The sequence below is a fragment of the Rhipicephalus sanguineus genome, chromosome 6, assembly GCF_013339695.2.
Source record: "Rhipicephalus sanguineus isolate Rsan-2018 chromosome 6, BIME_Rsan_1.4, whole genome shotgun sequence".
In the NCBI taxonomy this organism is placed as follows: domain Eukaryota; kingdom Metazoa; phylum Arthropoda; class Arachnida; order Ixodida; family Ixodidae; genus Rhipicephalus; species Rhipicephalus sanguineus.
The window spans coordinates 166,763,153-166,781,056 of record NC_051181.1 but is presented as its reverse complement, the minus strand read 5'-3'; the positions used below and the strand labels follow the sequence as shown (position 1 = coordinate 166,781,056).

Sequence of the window (17,904 nt, the reverse complement as noted above, 5' to 3'; positions counted from 1 at the left end):
TGCAGTGCTCTACTCAGCATAGCTTCACGATAACCGGGCCGACGGACTCTCTCCTGTCTCGACTGACTTCTTCACTGTCTGACCGTCTACTCGTCGTCGTCTGCACGCTTTTATCCCTTCTCCCCCGGTTTCTAGAAGCGTCGGGAGGGTTCTTCGGCGTGCAGTACAGCCAAGGCTAAGGATAGTTCGAGAATTCTCTCGCCGGTTCTACTCGCGGCGGCGTCGCTCCGTAATGCGTCCCCCCTTCCTTCTAGAAACATCCAGGTTTTGCCGGGCGTTTGATTGCATTGTCTGCGTCTGGCTCCAGTGGGTGAGGAGGATGCGGCGCGCCGGGCGTCTTTTGATGCTTGTTTTTTTCGTCGTTCGCGCTTTTTCGGCGAGCGGCTCACGCCTTTCTTTCGCGTAGCCGTTTGAAAGCGGCCGCGTGCGTGCTTTATTAAGCGCTAATTTGTGACAGTACCTAGGTTGGTTGCCGTGAAAAGCACGTGTATCCCTTTTATTCAGAGAGTTGGGTTGTCTGTGGTCATTAGCGGTACAGGGCACAGGCTCAAACTTACCTCAGCAAAACATGCGGAGACAAAAAAAGTGCAGAAAAACGGCCGGTGGGCGACGACGAGATTTTATTTCAAACAAATATACGTGGCAGCCAACACACACATTGCGAGTGACTCACAGGGACAAAGTTAAGGTGGGTCGCTTTTGGCAGCTTTACGGTTAACAACAAAAAAAAGGGGGGGGGGGTATGCTTCTTATACTCGTCTCTGTTTTCTGATTTTTTTATTATTGTTTCGTTATGCCTCCAGCTTGTGATCCCCAATTTCGGCTTCCCATGTCTACTTCCAGTCTGTGCAGACCATAAAACCTTCCGTATTGCTCCTTTGACGTTAGCCGCTGTACAGACATTGGCGAATCTTCGTTGCACACCAACGTGATTGTCTTCTGGCAGTCTCAGTCATGTGGTTCTGTCATCTATTACTGTTTATTTTTCTATATATATTTTCTACAAAGGCACCCGTGCTCGCTCCTACAAAGGTACGTACTTGACTGTCCTACAGCAGCCGTGGTTTTGCGTGCTACTATAGTATACTTGTGTAAATATAAAAACGTTGTTGTCACTTGACCTGGCCGCCTCGAAAAAAACCGGGTAAGCAATTGTCACGCATGAATATATATATATATATAGCTTCAGTTGATCCCCGCCATTTCGTGGTTTTGTATCTTGAGTTAAAGAAAACTTCAATTGTAGCTTAATTCTTTGAGATATTAGTCACTCCAGTGATCGGCCTTATATATACTGTAGACTCTCAGTAAACGGAAATCTCTTAAACGGAACTGCTGCTTAAATGGAACAAGTGCGTCTGACAAGATTGGTTTCGTACTTGTATTCTGCACCCTTGTTCATCTCTCAGTAAATGGAACTCCTGTTAAATGGAACACATCTTCCTGGTCCCTCCAGGTTCCGTTTAATGAGAGTCTACTGTATATCAATTTGATGACATTGCCCTGCTAAGAACTGTCAAGAATATTTGCAAGCCACTTCTGATGAATATATAATTCCGCAGCCTTTTCAACAAAGTTACGAGGAGTGCGTCACTATATTTGTAGAATCCGCTAGTATCAAGCATCCGAAGCTGAATTAATTTTCGGCACAGTATCATGTATTAGACATCATGAAAAAGATTCAACGTATGTTTTTACATGCACTTCCTGTGTACACATAAAGAACATGAATGTGTATTGTCAGATCTTTCAAATAAATACTTGTCAAGCATTTTCAGAAAGGTGCTGAAGAAATGCCACGGAAATCAATATGTTAAAATAAGAAACGATGCATTTATTACACGCACATAAATATAACAACCACTTTTTGACACATTCAGCGCCATATAATGTTGCTACGCGCATTGTGGAATATTCTTTCAGACACACAGCTAAAAGTCCTGGAAAAAAAATGCCAGGAGCTCGGCACGTACACAGAAATTTAAGTGGCTATTTCACCAGATTACGTGAACGAACTCAACTGAATGCATATGTCATGACTGTGATAGATGAGATAGAAAAATTACACCATTTCCCGCTAAAGGGGACCATGAGGCGATGCGAAGACGGAGCACTTGCACGATCGCGTTCCGTTGGCGTTCGTTGGGCATGCTACCGACCTCGCGTCGTGGAACGTGAAGAGGAACGCTACGCGCGTCTTGTCTTCCCTCTAGCCTGGATGTTAATTCTCACAGGGCGAGCGGGGAACGCGGTCGACAGGCGTGCGAGAGGGGGGCAGCGTAGGAGAGGAGAGAGAGGGGGAGGGGACGCGCATGCGCTGGTGCTCATAGCGGCGTTGCGCAGGAGAGAATTTCGGCATGTCTAGCCCGTGTTTCAGAGGAAGAGTGGAAAGGGGGAGGGGAGAGGGGGATGGGAAGTGGAGATGGGGTAAGGGGGAGGGGAAGAGGACAGGAGGAATGGTGAGGGGGAGTGGAGAGGAGGTGTGTGGAGAGGGTATGCGCTTGCGCAGTAAGGGTGGTCACGCCGCACATCACCACCACCGGATTGAACTCCGCCATAAGATACTTCGCATCTAAAAAAAAACCGCTTAGAACAGCTGAGTGAGATCGCTGTTGTGACCACCACCAACTAATTTGCTGCGGCTGCTGCCCCAACGAAGCAGCCGGCACTCGTTTCCCCTTCCCCGCCTCGTCGCGCCGCAGCCACCGCGAAGCTTTGCGTACGCTATTCTAAAACTGCCTACTGCCTAATAGCGTGCGTACGGTAAACGCTACGGGTCATTTAGCGTACTGCGCAGCAGCGCATGCACATTTTGAACCCGCTATTCCGCTAAGCCCGCTAAACTATAACTGTCTAATCCCTAGGTGCGGCGACGAAAAACGTCGCGCAACGTGTTTGGTCTTGCATTTTGGGACGCCGACGCGCGGCCAGCGCGGCCGCTGCGCGACGAGATTGGCTGTGGGGTCCGCTGCCGATGCGTAAAATGACCATCCACGGTTCCGAGGAGCCGGCTGGCGAAGCACACTGCCGCGGGTCCGGTAACGCGTTCCTGCCCGCAAAGCATGCGGTTTGTCTCGCACGCCGGCGCCGTGAGCGGAGTCAGGCCTAGCGACGACTCCGAGCAGTAGACGTGCCGGCCGCGGTCTGCCCGCAAAGCATGCGGTTTGTCTCGCACGCCGGCGCCGTGAGCGGAGTCAGGCTTAGCGACGACTCCGAGCAGTAGACGTGCCGGCCGCGGTGCCCGATGTTTGTTTCAAAGTACGTAATGCGTGGTCGCGAGTACAAGGAGTCGTCCCGCGATTATCATCATCACGACGTTCGAAGTGTTTATAAGCAGAACCTCCAACCGCTGATCCGACGAGTCAACGCTAAAGGGTCGATCCGAGACGTGCGCTTACGATTTTCGCTACGAGCGCGGCACGCCATCATGATCTGATCGAACTTCCGCTTGCAGCTCCAAACTAAAACGTAGTTACATTACAGTGTACTAGAAGGGGGTAGTGTGCTCTCTGCCCTATGCTACGCTGGCTACGCTGTGACGCTCTGAAGCCGCTCATGTCGCCGGTGCTGGGAGCCGCTAGGGGCGCTGCTGCAGTCTCCTCTTGAATGAGGAATGGGTTAGAGTGAAACAGACGTGTTCAGAGCACCTCTGGGTTTTGGGCACAGTAGGTGGAAAGAAAATGTGGCTAGGGGTTGCCTACTTGTGGACGGGAATTAACTGCAGAGAAAAGGATCAGGAGATAGTGGATTGCATGAGTGAGGATATAAAGAATTTGGTAATGGGGCCGAAATCATCCTTCTAGGGGACATGAATGCCCACATACACGACCTTGGCGGATATTCAGACACCAATGGGAAGTTATTACTAGATCTCTGCGAGCAACATAGTCTGGAGATAGTTAACACGGGGCCTAAATGTCACGGCCAGATCACGTGTGAAGTCGGAAACAAACAGTCAAGTATTGATTATTGTCTCATGTCTGAAGGAATTTATCACAAACTGAGAGAAATGAGAATAGACGAGGAAGGGATTAAAAGCTTGGGTAGTGATCATAAACGAATAACATTACAAATGGGATATAAAACTGGAAATGAGAGCATAGAATCAAAGTCTGGCACCTCGTATTTAAATGACAAACAAATAATAAATATAGCCACAAGAGTCGAGGAAGAAGTAGGCAAAATACCAGGCAAGGGCTGGGAATACAGTGAGCTGTTAGATCTAATGACGAAAGAGATAAGGATAGAGAAGAAAACTATTTGCTGGAAAGGAAAGAGGAAGCTAAAAGGTTGGTGGTCAAGGAAATCCGGGAAGCGGCGTGAAGCATCATGGAATCATAGAAGGGCAAAAAAGGACAAGCGACCGCAGGACAAAGTCAACGAAATATGGGAAATATATCTAGAGAAAAAATCTATTGTACAGAAATTGGTCGAGGCAAAAATTAAAGGTGAAAGTGAACGCTGGGCGACAGAGATTCACGACAAAAAGGAGGCTGCACCTAGGATATTTTGGAGCCGCATAAAGGCGCTAGGTAGGAAGTCTGTCACAACGCAACAACATATTGTAGATGAAGGAGGAAATAAATTGGACGGGTACGAAGCGCTAGGTTACATCCGAAAGGTAACAGCCGATTCGTTTAAAAAGAGTGTCCAGGGATTTCCCCGGTGATTAAAAGTGTGGCAGAGAGAGCAACTGAGGAAGAGCTAGTACTGGAGAATTTCAACTGGAAAAAGGCTGAAGGAAAAATTCCAAAGCGCACTGCCGCGGGTTTAGATGGGATTCCCGTTAGCCTCATTAACGAACTAATAGCACTAAAGAAGCACTGCTGAAAGCTGTAGAAAAATGCTTAAAGGACAGGCAAATACCGCATAGTCGGCGAAAAAGTAAAATAAACCTTATCTATAAAGGCAAGGGAGAAAAGGAAATCATTCACTTGTATAGACCACTAACCATTACATCGGTACTATACGGGTTGGCGATGCAAGCAGTAAAAATGAAAATAGAAAAATTCCGCAGATATCACGTACCGTGGGAATCAATGTTATGCGAAGCATGTGCACGAAGGTGGCTGTGTCGCAATTTTTCACATTGAGCGAGATGTTGCGGAATGTGCAAATGATATACGCAGACACATATTTTGAAGAGTCGAACATGTGTTCTATAACCAGTTGTTTACAGTTGCTTAACGATGCGAACAGCAACATCGGTGTTACCAACACCTGACGCAGTAACCTGATATGTAGTGCTTATATTCTTCAATAATCGATAGCGCGAATTCGAATAGGACAATTAAGGAACACAGATGCACAGGACAGGCACTACTCGCAACTAATCTTTATTCAGAAAAGTTGCCCTAAATATACACACAGCTGAGTGGCACGAGCAGCCACACTGCACGTACGTTACAGTCACAGTTGCAGTTGTTACAGTTGCGTTACAGTTGTTATATGCTTATACTTATCCGTTATGACGGAGAACGCACGCACGCTTCACGAACTTGTATGCATTTATGGAAGGGGTCCTTGGCAGTTCTTGAATAAGGTCATCTTCACCGTGGTCAGGGAGCACCAGCAGCTGGACAGGACTTGTTATCGGATCCGTTCGTGATCGCGGCTACGAACGGTCTAAGTGTAGTGAAATGCGAGGTATAGTAGAGCTGGTTGAAAACTCAGATGGCTCTTGCGAAGAAATGATCTATGATGCCTCCTGTCTTGGACGTGGCACCGAGGTCTTGTGATGCCCTGTCTATATCCGTGCTGTCTTTTATGCCGTCTGAGAACCAGGTGTTGTTGGGTTTCATAAATCGATGCTCAAGTCACCGGTAATCATGAGGGACACGGTCCTCTCGGCAGGGTTATTGTAGGAAGCATTGACCCCGGTTTTATGCGTAATCCACGTGGTCGACGTTGGATTGCAACGAGTGGATTGCAGCCCAGCGTTTTCCAGGGCTGCTCTGTCTTCAGTTCCCTAACTTTTCTTGCGTCCGCCGCTGTGGTGTAGTAGTTACGGTACTCGGCTCTTGACCCAAAGGTCGCGGGTTCAATCCCGGCCGCGACGGTCACATTTTGATGGGGCGAAATGCTAGAAGCCCGTGTACTGTGCCATGTCAGTGCACGTTAAAGAATACCAGATGGTCAAAATTTCCGGAGCTCTTCACTACGGCGTCTCTCATGATCATATCGTGGTTTTGAGACGTAGAACCCCAGCAATCACTATTATTATCTGTTTCTTTCCGTGTCAGTGTGTATGATCGCGGTGGCTGCGTCGATTGAGACTATGTTATCACCTGAAGCACATACCCGCATGTAGGTAGGTAGGTAGGTAGGTAGGTAGGTAGGTAGAAATGCCCAAAGTGCCAGAGGTTCGCTAAGGCTTCGCATTTAAAAGTGGGCAGAACACAACGATATTTTGGGAGAACTCCAGAATGGATTTCGAGTCGACAGGCGGTTAGACGATAACCTGTTTATGAAATTGAGAAGCATGCGAACTTGAGCTTGTTGGTACACATTCATAGTAAAAAACAGCACGAAAACGCAAGGACGAGACAGTTGCGCTGGTCCCATTTCATCTGTCTCGTCCTTGTGTTTTCCCGCTGTTTTTTACTATGGATAACCTGTTTGTTCTCGCTCAGTGTATAGAAATATCTAAAATAGGAAATAGGCCCTTGTACATGGCTTTTCTAGACATCACTGGGGCGTACGACAACGTTAATCAGGAAATTTTGTGGGAGATATTGAAAGGAATGGGCATGGGCGACGACTGTATACAGCTTTTCAGGGAGATATACCGAGAAAATACAGTTTGCATAGAATGGGAAGGAATGAGTAGCAAAGAGAACGTTGAGATTAGCAAGGGGCTGAGACAGGGATGTCCTTTGTCCCTGCTGTTATTCATGCTGTACATGGTGAATATGGAAAAAGCGCTAGAAGGTAGCAACTTTGGTTTTAATCTGTCACACAAACAGGGCGGCGTGGTGATTTAGCAGAAGCTTCCAGGATTATTTTATGCTGACGATATTGTCTTATTTGCTGACAGTCGAGAGGATATACAGCAGCTGGCAGATATATGCGGAAGGGAAGGGGAAGCTCTAGGACTAGGATTTAGTGTAACAAAATGTGGATTGATGGTATTCAATGATCCTTGTGATCAGGCGGTGTCAATACAGGGACAAGAAATACCGAGGGTGAGCGAATACAAGTACCTCGGAGTATGGATAAATGAGGGTGACAGGTACATGGAGGTAAGGAAAAAGCCTCGGCAGCAAAAGGAAAGAGGAATGCTGCAATAATAAAGCACAGAGCGTTGTGGGGATACAATAGGTAGGAGGTGCTTCGAGGTCTGTGGAAAGGTTTAATGGTTCCGGGGCTTACTTTTGGAAACTCAGTGGTGTGCATGAGGGCAGAGGTGCAATCGGGAATGGATATAAATCAAAGGACTGTGGGACGCCTCGCGTTGGGTGCTCACGGGAAGACGACAAATGAGGCTGTAAAGGGCGATATGGGATGGGCAGGTTTTGAGGCGAGGGGGGCTCAGAGCAAAATAAGGTTCGAAGAATGGCTAAGGAATATGAAGGAGAGTAGATGGGCAGAGAAGGTGTTCCGTTATTTGTATAGGAAGAGCGTGGACACACAGTAGAGAAAAAGAATTAGGAGGCTCAATAGTAAATATATGGCTGGTAGTGTAAGCAATATGTCAACAAAGAGCGTTAAGCGAAAAGTCAGAGTGGCGCAGAGAATTTACTGGACGGCAGCTATGGAGAAAAAACCGGCTTTGAGTAACTACCGAAAGGGCAAAAATGAAATAAGGAGGGAGGCATTTTACGGGAATTTTAAGGGTACTGTTTGAAGTGAGATCGGGTTGCCTTAGAACGCGTAGTTATAAAGCGAGATTCAGTAAAGAAGAAGAACAATGCACGTGCTGCGGGGAAGATAAGGAAACGGCGGAGCATGTTCTGATTGAATGTGGAGATATCCATCCAGGTGTACGTTTGGGCACGAGCCTACGCCTTGGGTTTTAGAGACAATGGAAAGCTGAACACACCCACGATTGAAATAAGTAAGAGACGGTTAGAGTATTGTTGGCAGAAAATTAGAGAGAAAGGACAAAAATAAATATTGGAAAAAAAAATAAGGACATTCTGCCGTAAAGGGCAGAGAACGGAGCTGAAAACTTCAGTTATTTTTTTTTCCGGAGTACGATAGTTTTAAGTGAAGTAAAGGCACTAGGCCAACACTAAGAAAAAGAAGAGTAAAGGTTTTTTTTTTTTTTATCGAGCCTGGTGGCACACTTGTCACCGCCCTGCCATAAAGGGGACGCTCATAGCATCCATTCATCCATCCATCCTTGAAGTTTCACGCGCTCCTATCCTTCTGCCGCTCTCTTGCTGCACACGTGCTAAATGAGGCGGCAAGTCGATTGGTTTTTGGTGCTATTGAGAGGTACAGTGGCTTGCATCAACAACCACGGTATTCGTTTTCCGCCGACGTGCTCATGCTAAGGTATGCTAAGCAAGTATGCCTACTAGTGGCACAATCACTGTATAGCGCGTGGGTGCCAAACTGGTTATAGCCGTGTGAAGGGTGCGCCGAAGGCGTCTCTTTTCAACGTCCCTCAACACTAAAAAAGAAGAATACAGCGGTGAGGAACCTGCAGAGCGAGGATAAGAAGCTTGACGAAACGTGTGCAGTGTGCAAATTGCATTTTGAGCTGCATTATGTAATCAGGGACTACATTCATATAATTGATGGCAAAGAGATAGCATTCCTCGTGGTAGACCAACGCTGTCGGCAGACGCTGTTTCGACGATCCTTCTGAATCACCCCGCGTACCTTAGCAAAAAAACTCCCAAACCCTGGAGCAAAAGAATTAAGCGACAAGAAGGTAGCCAAATGACCAGCAGCAACAAAAGTTGATTAATTTTGTTTTCCATTGTTTTCCGGTACTTTACTGCAATTCGACATCATGCGAAGAAACAACTGTGGTGTCGGAAAAAGTTGGCATGTTTTTCTGCAACCAGCCTCACGATGCCCACTCGAAGGTGTATATCAGGTGGAGATTTGTTGAACAACATTGTTTGAGTTCCCAGGAAGAAGCAGAAAGCCTACTCGAAAAATTACAGATATGCCTTTGCAGCAGATACGTTCTTGTTATGTAAATGTTGTTGTTGAAAGAAAAGTTGACATTATGTACTGCCACACCATTTTCGAACAGAAATTTGTAATACTTCTGGAATCTAAACAGTTCTTAGAGTGTTTTTGCATTTGGTGGATGTCTTGTGTGTAATCTTTACGCCAATGCTGTTCATAAAAAAAATTAAATTGCAGAAAGTAAAAATCAGATTTGAAAATTTGATTTAGCAATGCGCCCTCACAAGAAAGCAATGTGGTGCGCCCTCAGAAAGCAGTGCGCCCTCACAAGAGAGTTTTGCTCGAATGTATCCATTTTTACTTTAACAGCTGCAATTGCGCTTGTTTGAAATTTCAAGGTAGTAATTTTCCACAGATAAAACGGATTTCACGGATGCCTTTTATTATCTTTCTGACAACATGCACATTCACGTGCATGTGAAGCGTTTTCTTATGCGCAAAGCACACCGTCTTTCGTAACTTGACTGGCGAGTTCCGTCGACTTCGGTCACCGCCAACGCTTGGCAGGCGTCGAGCATGCATACAAGGCGCGTGCAACGTTCGAAAATGACTGATAGAGCTATGCGTAAACATCGCGCAAACATCGAGCTAGGCGCAAACATCGCGCTGCGCCAAGCTATAAGCTGATTAACTTGTCAAGGCATCACTGAACGGCGGCTCTCAGGGAGGCAGCCGACATCTTTCCAGCTAGTGCCTCAATCATAGTGGCCGTGTGTTTCTTTTGTATTTCTTAACGAGAAAAGCGAATGCGTTTGGACAGAATTCCGACAGTATTTATAGCAAGCACTTGTCTATAATTACACAGTCCGCTAAAATAACCCGCAAAGCCCACCTAGCGTAGCCGCGAAACTTGTAAAACTGCATAACCTTTCAAGAGGAAATGCTAGTGGTGCCATCACTCGGAGGGAACATGAGGTGCCTCAGGCGGCGCATGTGTCTGAGCCCACCGCCCCTATTCTAGTACACTGTAGTTATGTTGTACGTGATCGTAGAGCCGTGAACACAGAACGAGTGCGAACGTGTGACGAAGACCGCGACTTTTGACAGCTATAACCTCGGACCTTGCGACGTGCAAGCAGCTGCCGACGATCTCCCGAAGCAAGCATCGGATCAATGGCGAGGTGCGCTGGGGCAACATGGTGGACGCGGCCAATCGGAGGCCTCGAAACGACCTTCGGACATTTGCTTTTTGTGCGCTTGTTTTCGAAGGAAGGAGCCAGTTGAGGCGGAGAATTTGAAGACTGAGAAATGCTCTTTCCGACGAGACCAAACTATCGGCGCCCAGTGGCGTCGTTGCAGAGCTATGATTTTTTGAAAATCACTGTTTTTTTTGCAATTTCTGCAATAATTTTCGCCACCTTGGCAGCCGTAACAAATTTTTCAAAGCACTTCTACGTGGTTTTCGGGGAAGGTATTTTGGAATCTGATAGAAAAGGGTCTACAGAAACTGAAAATGTGATTTTCAAGAAATCACTTTTTTTTTTGCCATTTTTCGCGATACGAAAGCCGCGTCCCCCCTTAACGGCGGTTCCCGGCACAGGCGCTAGCTGGGGAACAAGGTGCCAAAGTGGAGGGCGCTCTCGATTCCCTCAAATGCTACAGCATCTTGTGGAGTCACATTACGGAATGTGGCTGTAATTGCGTGAAGCAGCGGCAAACTATGATCGCATGCTGCTGCTATTTCATATCAAGCAGCTTACCAGCTGCGGGTACTTAAGGATGGCCGTAGTTTCAGTACAGATGACAGAACTTGCACCTTGTGTGGTTGTAGAGCTTCTACCAGTGGCATCATTTGCCCTGAATGAAGAGCCAACTTTTTGGTCTGGCGAACAGTAATTGTAGATGCTTCTGTTGGTCGCCTCCAGGTTCCTCTGGGTCCTGATTTCTACCTCACTGTCAAGGACTTGCAAGTGGCTCTCAAGTTGCTCACTGCCATACAGGTCTGTGGCACGTCTGCATTTCCACTCAAGTTTGCACTGACTGGCTGCTACATAGCAGATCAGTGTACCCGTGAACAATAAAGTACGTGTCATGTTGTTACGTTATGCTGGTTGCACCAATGTGAATATATATACGTAAGAAAGGAAAACTTTTATAGTGAGGTATACGGTGCGTTGTTTTACTTTCAGAACTCACCCCCTGGCATTTTGCTGCACGTTATGCATGCTGTTGGAGCATGGATGATGTATTCTTTATAATGCCATGTGGCTCTTGCTTAATCACTAGGAACATTGAGTTTAGCAAGATATTTAGAGGCATAACTGCTCATTCTGTTGCATGTTTGTTGTGTATTATTTGATGCCTGCTCCACTCTCTATAGTTTTTTAAAACAGCTATTAAATAAAATGTCAGTTTTGTCCAGTTCAGATAGCAGTTTTTTCTCTACGTATGTAGTTAGACCATCGCTTGTGGCCTCTTTTACAGCACCCGAATGTGTTGCCTTTATGTCTTGGCTGTGTCAACGAAAGCGGGGCAGCCTTGGTACAGGAATTTTGCCCTCAGGGATCCCTCAGGGACGAGCTGTGTCAGGTAACATTCAACTTTTAAAAATCATCAGTACATCTCTGTGACTGAATCTGGCAGCAATGTGTGCATACAAGTGCCAATCATTGTGCCTCATAAACCACTGGAAGATCTGCAAGTCTTTGTTGCTGAAGGGCACCTAATGTAACGCATGGGTAGCTGACTTGAGCAAACTGGAATGGTTTGGTAGCTTTTAGTTTGTCTTGACGTTGGTTTTCAAAGGAATGAGGTTTTGATGCCTGTGCACTTACGACATTCTAATGAGGTTATTTGAACTTATTTTGTATATCTGTTAGGATGTTGCAACCTGCCTGAGGCAAGTGTGTCGCATGAAAAGCTTTTCTGCATACTCCTATTATTCCACTTTGTTTGCATACATGAAGGTGATATTGCAGGGCTGCTGAGCTGTCAATGCCTGGCTGATGCAAGCGAAAGCATAGCCTCGTGACCTTCTTTGTGTGTGAACCAACTCGAAGGCACGACTTCTTTCTTGCCTTCGCTGCTTAGACAACGTGTCACGTTAAAAGCCGTTAAAACACCATCAGTAGTCTGTTCTTTTTGAGTACATACACGTTAATGGCACATGACAGCCGAGCAAGTTGACATGGAGAATGGACTCATAACTGCATGGCAAAATGTTGTAGCAAAAAAAGATCAGAACTGATATTCCTCACATATTCGCAATGCGCACGAACTATACGCCTTGTGCACCGCCTATAGAGGCGCCACTGATAGCCACCTAGCGGGCGCCGCTGACACTACATGCAGGAAGCCGAGCAGATGACAACGCTTTGCACAGCTTTGGTGTGAGGAGATGGATGAAGTTCGCGGCTGCTATTTCCCCTTCGTGCGGGTGCCAGCCAACTAATTCTGCACTGACAGCTGCAGGAAAGGCGCGGGCCTCTACGAAAGTGGACTTGTGCACGATGTTTGTCACGAACGAGCTCTTAACTAAGCGCATGTTGCCAATTTCGAACGACGGCATGAAAGCCTGGCGCCGACGGTTCGTGCGCGACAGAGCGCGCGCATCAAAAAACAAGTATTAAAAGGCGCCGAAAGAGCGCCCCTTACCCTCTCCGCAGAAGATGCCACCGACACAGCCAACGCATGCGAAAGATCGGGATATTCGAGAAATCAAAGTAGCGCCAGCGGCGCCGTCTGATTCCGCAGACGAATCGGTGAGAAGATCTAGCCCTTTCCCTAGCTTTCGCTGTGCTACGCACAGGCAAGTCATACGCACCTTCCCGAACCCAGGTGCGAGCCGATACAGGCAATGCAAGCGCGCGGCGACAGAGAGTGAGTCAGTGAGAAGTTAGTCAGCGAAGAAGTTATGTCGTTCTAGTGGTAGCAACGTTCGCTCGACCGCAGAAGACGTGTTGTTTGATGAACTAGTGCTGTGAGTAAAGTATCAAGAGATGACGCCGCGGGAGCAGTGACAATTTTGAAGAGGGTCGCCGAGAAGACATGTGATGACCGACTGCGGAGGAGAACGAACGTCCCCGTGGAGTGAATCGTCATGCCAGTGAATATCAAAGATGCGTTGCGCAGACCAGCGTAACAAGACCCAGCTATGAGGTGCAGCTCGTGGTGAACATCCCCTTTGTTTTGTTTACAAAGGTGACGTCTCAATCACCTCTTGTTCTTTCTGAGGTCAACCGTTGCTGCATTTCTGTTTCTGTAAATAATAAATATAGAACTTGGCTTGTAATAGCGCGGTACATGTACCGCGCTAGTACAAGCTAAGTTCATGGATGACCAACTCGCCCGAACTACAACACTTCTGAAATATAGAACGAATTTGAGCGAAGTGCGCTTGGGGGGCAAGGCGGTAGAACCGGACCAACACATGCTCAGGCTTATAACTTCGGTCGTCTACCAGTGTCAACATGATCGAGTGCATCCAGCGAGCACCGATATGGCAGAACGAAAGCATTAGAACAAGAAGTGACGTGTTAACTCGCACAATGACGAAGCCGCTTGCCTTTGCCAGCGAACAGCGGTGATCCATTGCCTCCGTCGTTCTTGCTCAGGAGGCCTTGCGGTAAGTAAAGCCGTGTTCCGGCGCGTTTTTTTTTAAGTGTTTGAGCACTCCACTCCACATCAATTGTTATTCGACATCCCTTGAAGTTTCGGCCACCACACATACGACGAACGTTGCTTATTTCACTACGCAAACGTGAACAACGCGGAAACACACGTACAACGACGTAGGAAACTACGGCGGCCGTCTGCTTGCTTTCCCGAGAGTAATGACCGAGTTCGCTGCCTATGGCGTTTCCGTCGGCGCACACTAGGTGTATAGGTGGCGCGCCGTGCTTTTCAAGATGGCGCCCGGAGGAGGGTCAACCAGTTTGTTAGCATAGGAACAGATAGGACGTTCGGACGTACGGCCCGTGCCACTTTCACCGGATGAGCTGCGCTGAAATGGATATGAGACTAAAATACTTTCCCAAACCATGGAAAGTGCTAAGTACTCGCCACCTAATTATTTGCTGCGTTGGAAAGGTTATATTTCAGCTCCGTTACCTTGCATAACGATGCTTTGCGAAATCCTGTGCGTGCTACATGAAACTAATGAACTAGAATTGCCGTATGAGCTGAACGGCACTCCGAGGTAGTGTGTGCCGAACCTACCTGACGGATTTGCCGCAGTAGTAGGCCGCCAGCGAGTAGCGCCATCGCTGCTGCACGGGACCGCACGTTTAACGTGGTGATGGTTTGCAAACATATTACGCCGTCGTCATTACTTGCGCAGTTGGGAACGCGGAGTTACGTCTTCAACGGAACACAAGCATTTAACATCCCATTCAATAGCGCTTGTGTTACAGCCATGCTGAGACTCTAGCCGTGTGCAATTCACTTCACTCGCATGTTGCAGGTTCGATCAGCATGATCGAAACATGAATATCGAAAAGAATGCACACGTATGCTTTTTGCAACGTCGAAGAAGTTAGCCGAGAGGCGTGGATTGTGGCCGTGACTGCTCGTTCCATCTCTCTAACCATTTCGCTTTGCTGCTCGAGCTCGAGCGTGTTGGCGGCATGCGGCGCTCCATAATGTGCATAGTAATTGTGCTACATGCAATCCACAAGAGTAACTATGTTTTTTTTTGATCTCGCCCAAGGATATTATACATTAAATACAGTCAAAGTAACTTACGAGCGTGAAAGAACATTAACGCATGAGGGGACGTGAAGTGCAACTCACTCGTGAGCAGCTGATCGTGCATCGTCACTGTCACTCTCGGTGCTTTCTCAGTCTTCTTCGTCCAGTGAAAAATCCTCATCGTCAAGATGGTTTCTTTCAACATCACTGCCAAAAACAATCTGAAGAATTCCCTCCACCGAACGACTTCGACCACTCTGCGTCACCACGTTTAGAGACGTCTGGGCGCAGAGAACATTTTGCTCTCAGACCGGTCGACAAGCAAATCGCTTGCAGTGTGCTGCCACCTATCAACAAACATACAAAAACAAGCGGCGCAGCACTGGCTGCGCTGGCTGTGAAACCAACACACTAGCGAAGGACAGCGTAGAAAGGGTTCGGTCCACGAAAGGCGTGGAGCAGATGCGTCCTCGAATGATTAAAACGTCGCTCGCACGATTCGTAACAGCGCTTTGCTGACAAAGGATAGAGGCCCTATTTTAATGTATCGCCAACTTGAGATCGCTCAGTTATAGAAGAGCACATCGTGAGCCCGCGCGACCTCTCGCGTACAGTGTTATGGGATTCATGCACCACAAGAAACACTGACCAATGCTATATGCAAGTAAAACAGTGTGAGCTTCAACTGAATATGTCAGACGATAACATTTAACTAACCTACGTGGCTACAGAAAGCCTCGCGAAGCTGATAGTATGTGTACGCTGTGGGCTAGCATTGAAAGCACGAGTTGCCACATATTTTCACGAAAACTTCGTGTCTCGCAAGAACGAATCAGATGTCTCGTGTCGCAGAGGGCCCGGTTTGTTCACTGATGCATGGAACATGCAAAGTCGTAGTGTTCCTTTCTTGCCAACGCGTTAACACTGAGCCGAACATGGGAACGACTGCGTAGTGCTGCCATTTTGTCGTCTACTAACCCTCCTCGAGAGGATGCTCTTGAATTCCGCTTGGCGGCACGACAGTCTATGGGAATTGCGAATACTGTAAAGCAATGGACAGATTGTATCCTGGTGATGTATGGGTGCTGCCTTGCTAGTGTCGCAACAGGTGGTGAAAATGCTGAAGAAAAACAACTATAGTGGTTATCAGAGATGGTTCAGGAGCCTTTTAACAAAATTATCGTGAAAAAATATCTACTGGCTAGCAATTGAATGCAGTGAATGTTGCATTTACCTAAGAGCTTGAGTGTTTACTTTCTAGCTTTGAAAGCCAGCACTGTATTTGCATGTCTCATTGTAATCCATTATAACAAATGCAAGCCTAGAAAAATTGTGCCATTCACCAGGAATTTACTCAGTGTTTACAATGTGCCCTTAACTACAAAAAAAAAAAAAAGAAGAGCTCGATTTTAATGAGATTGAGCAAACGCAGCAGGTGTAACAGTTCTGTGGTTCAAGGAGGTAAAGAAAAGGGAAAGATGCATTAAATGCGGTGGTGGTGTAATTTTGCTTAGTCATTGCATGGTCCCCATTACTTCTCTACGTCATGACAGAAAGCAGTTTGTCATGAAAAAGTGACACTCAATAGCATTTATACAATTCTATTAAACTCCTCTTAATTAGGGGTGTGCAAATATTCGAAATTTCGAATATTTTTCGAATAGTGTTTGCTATTCGATTCGATTCGCACTGGAATTTTACTATTCGAACTTCCCGAAAACAAATACAGTCTATGTCCGATTAAAAGTGACCCCTTCTGATTGAATAAACGAACAGCGCAACTGACAAGGACAAAGGAAGGTAACAACACACAGCGCTGACTTTCAACAATGATTTAAAAGCGGAGCGAAGTACATATATAGTGAAAAAATGGGCATGCGTAGAAGGATGCAGTTTACAGCCACTGCGATACAGTGCCAGCAAAACTCTTGTCATTTAACTGATTGAGCTGGAAACTAGTACACAACTTAGAAATGATCAAGATACGCTATCTCTTTTTGCAATAGCGCAACTGATGGGGAACTTACACATGTACCGTGAAATTTACTTATGTGATAGGCCTCAATTATCTCACGCGTGGCCTGCGAGTGGTGCTTGCCTATTACCTCGCAATGCTCAAAGAGGGGCACGCAGCCGCAGTCGCGGCAGTGAATTCCGAGGTGTCCTTGAACCGCATTGTGCACATTGTTATTGTGCTCTCTTAAGCGGTCATTCAAGCACCTACCAGTTTGCCCTATGTATTTCTTACCGCAGGAAAGCGGAAGAAGATACACGACACCAGTAGCACAAGGAACAAGAAAAACAACTATAGTGGTTATCAGAGATGGTTCAGGAGCCTTTTAACAAAATTATCGTGAAAAAATATCTACTGGCTAGCAATTGAATGCAGTGAATGTTGCATTTACCTAAGAGCTTGAGTGTTTACTTTCTAGCTTTGAAAGCCAGCACTGTATTTGCATGTCTCATTGTAATCCATTATAACAAATGCAAGCCTAGAAAAATTGTGCCATTCACCAGGAATTTACTCAGTGTTTACAATGTGCCCTTAACTACAAAAAAAAAAAAAGAAGAGCTCGATTTGCCCTGGCTGTTTGCCAAGCTAGGTCCTTTGCCTACTGCATCCGTGTCAAGATCTTGCCTGCTGAGGTAGCGTTCCTTTGTGCTGGCTTCACTCCCTCGGTTGGACACGGTGCTCGCATTTGCAAGATTTTACGTTCAGAATGGTTGCGCCAGGCCCGCCTTTGTCGCGTTAGCCTCTATCTGCAGCTACAACGTTCGGAAAGGCCCTCGACCGCCAAGAAGAAATGGCGTGAGTTGTCGGCCTTAGCTGACAGCACGACGGAATTCATGTGGCAACACACACTCCGTAGCCTGCGAGCTGCCCCTCCAAAGAAGCCAGCGTTGCCGAAGAATCGCGTTCACACCGTTGGTGAAGTCGAACTTCCTGAAAAAGTGCGCGATGTCTTGGGACTTGGACCGAAGTTTGCCGTTGAACCTCGAAAAACGCCACAAGAGCTGCTCACCCTCGTACGTCAAGTTGCTCGACGGACCACGGACAGCGAGACGAACAGGTGTGTTTCTGATGGCGTGGACGTTTTAACACGCTGCAAGCCGCCTAGCAATGCTGTG

General features: G+C 46.9%; 1 protein-coding gene across 1 annotated transcript in view; it reads left to right on the top strand.

Annotated features, from left to right (window-relative positions):
• The window catches only part of LOC119397011 (PX domain-containing protein kinase-like protein), a 104,512-nt gene that overhangs the window by 28,096 nt on the left and 58,512 nt on the right, over positions 1-17,904 (top strand). The window contains exons 6-7 of the mRNA XM_037664428.2: positions 11,013-11,087; positions 11,572-11,676. Of these exons, the coding sequence (XP_037520356.1) occupies positions 11,013-11,087; positions 11,572-11,676 (180 nt within the window). The remainder of the gene's footprint in view (positions 1-11,012; positions 11,088-11,571; positions 11,677-17,904) is intronic.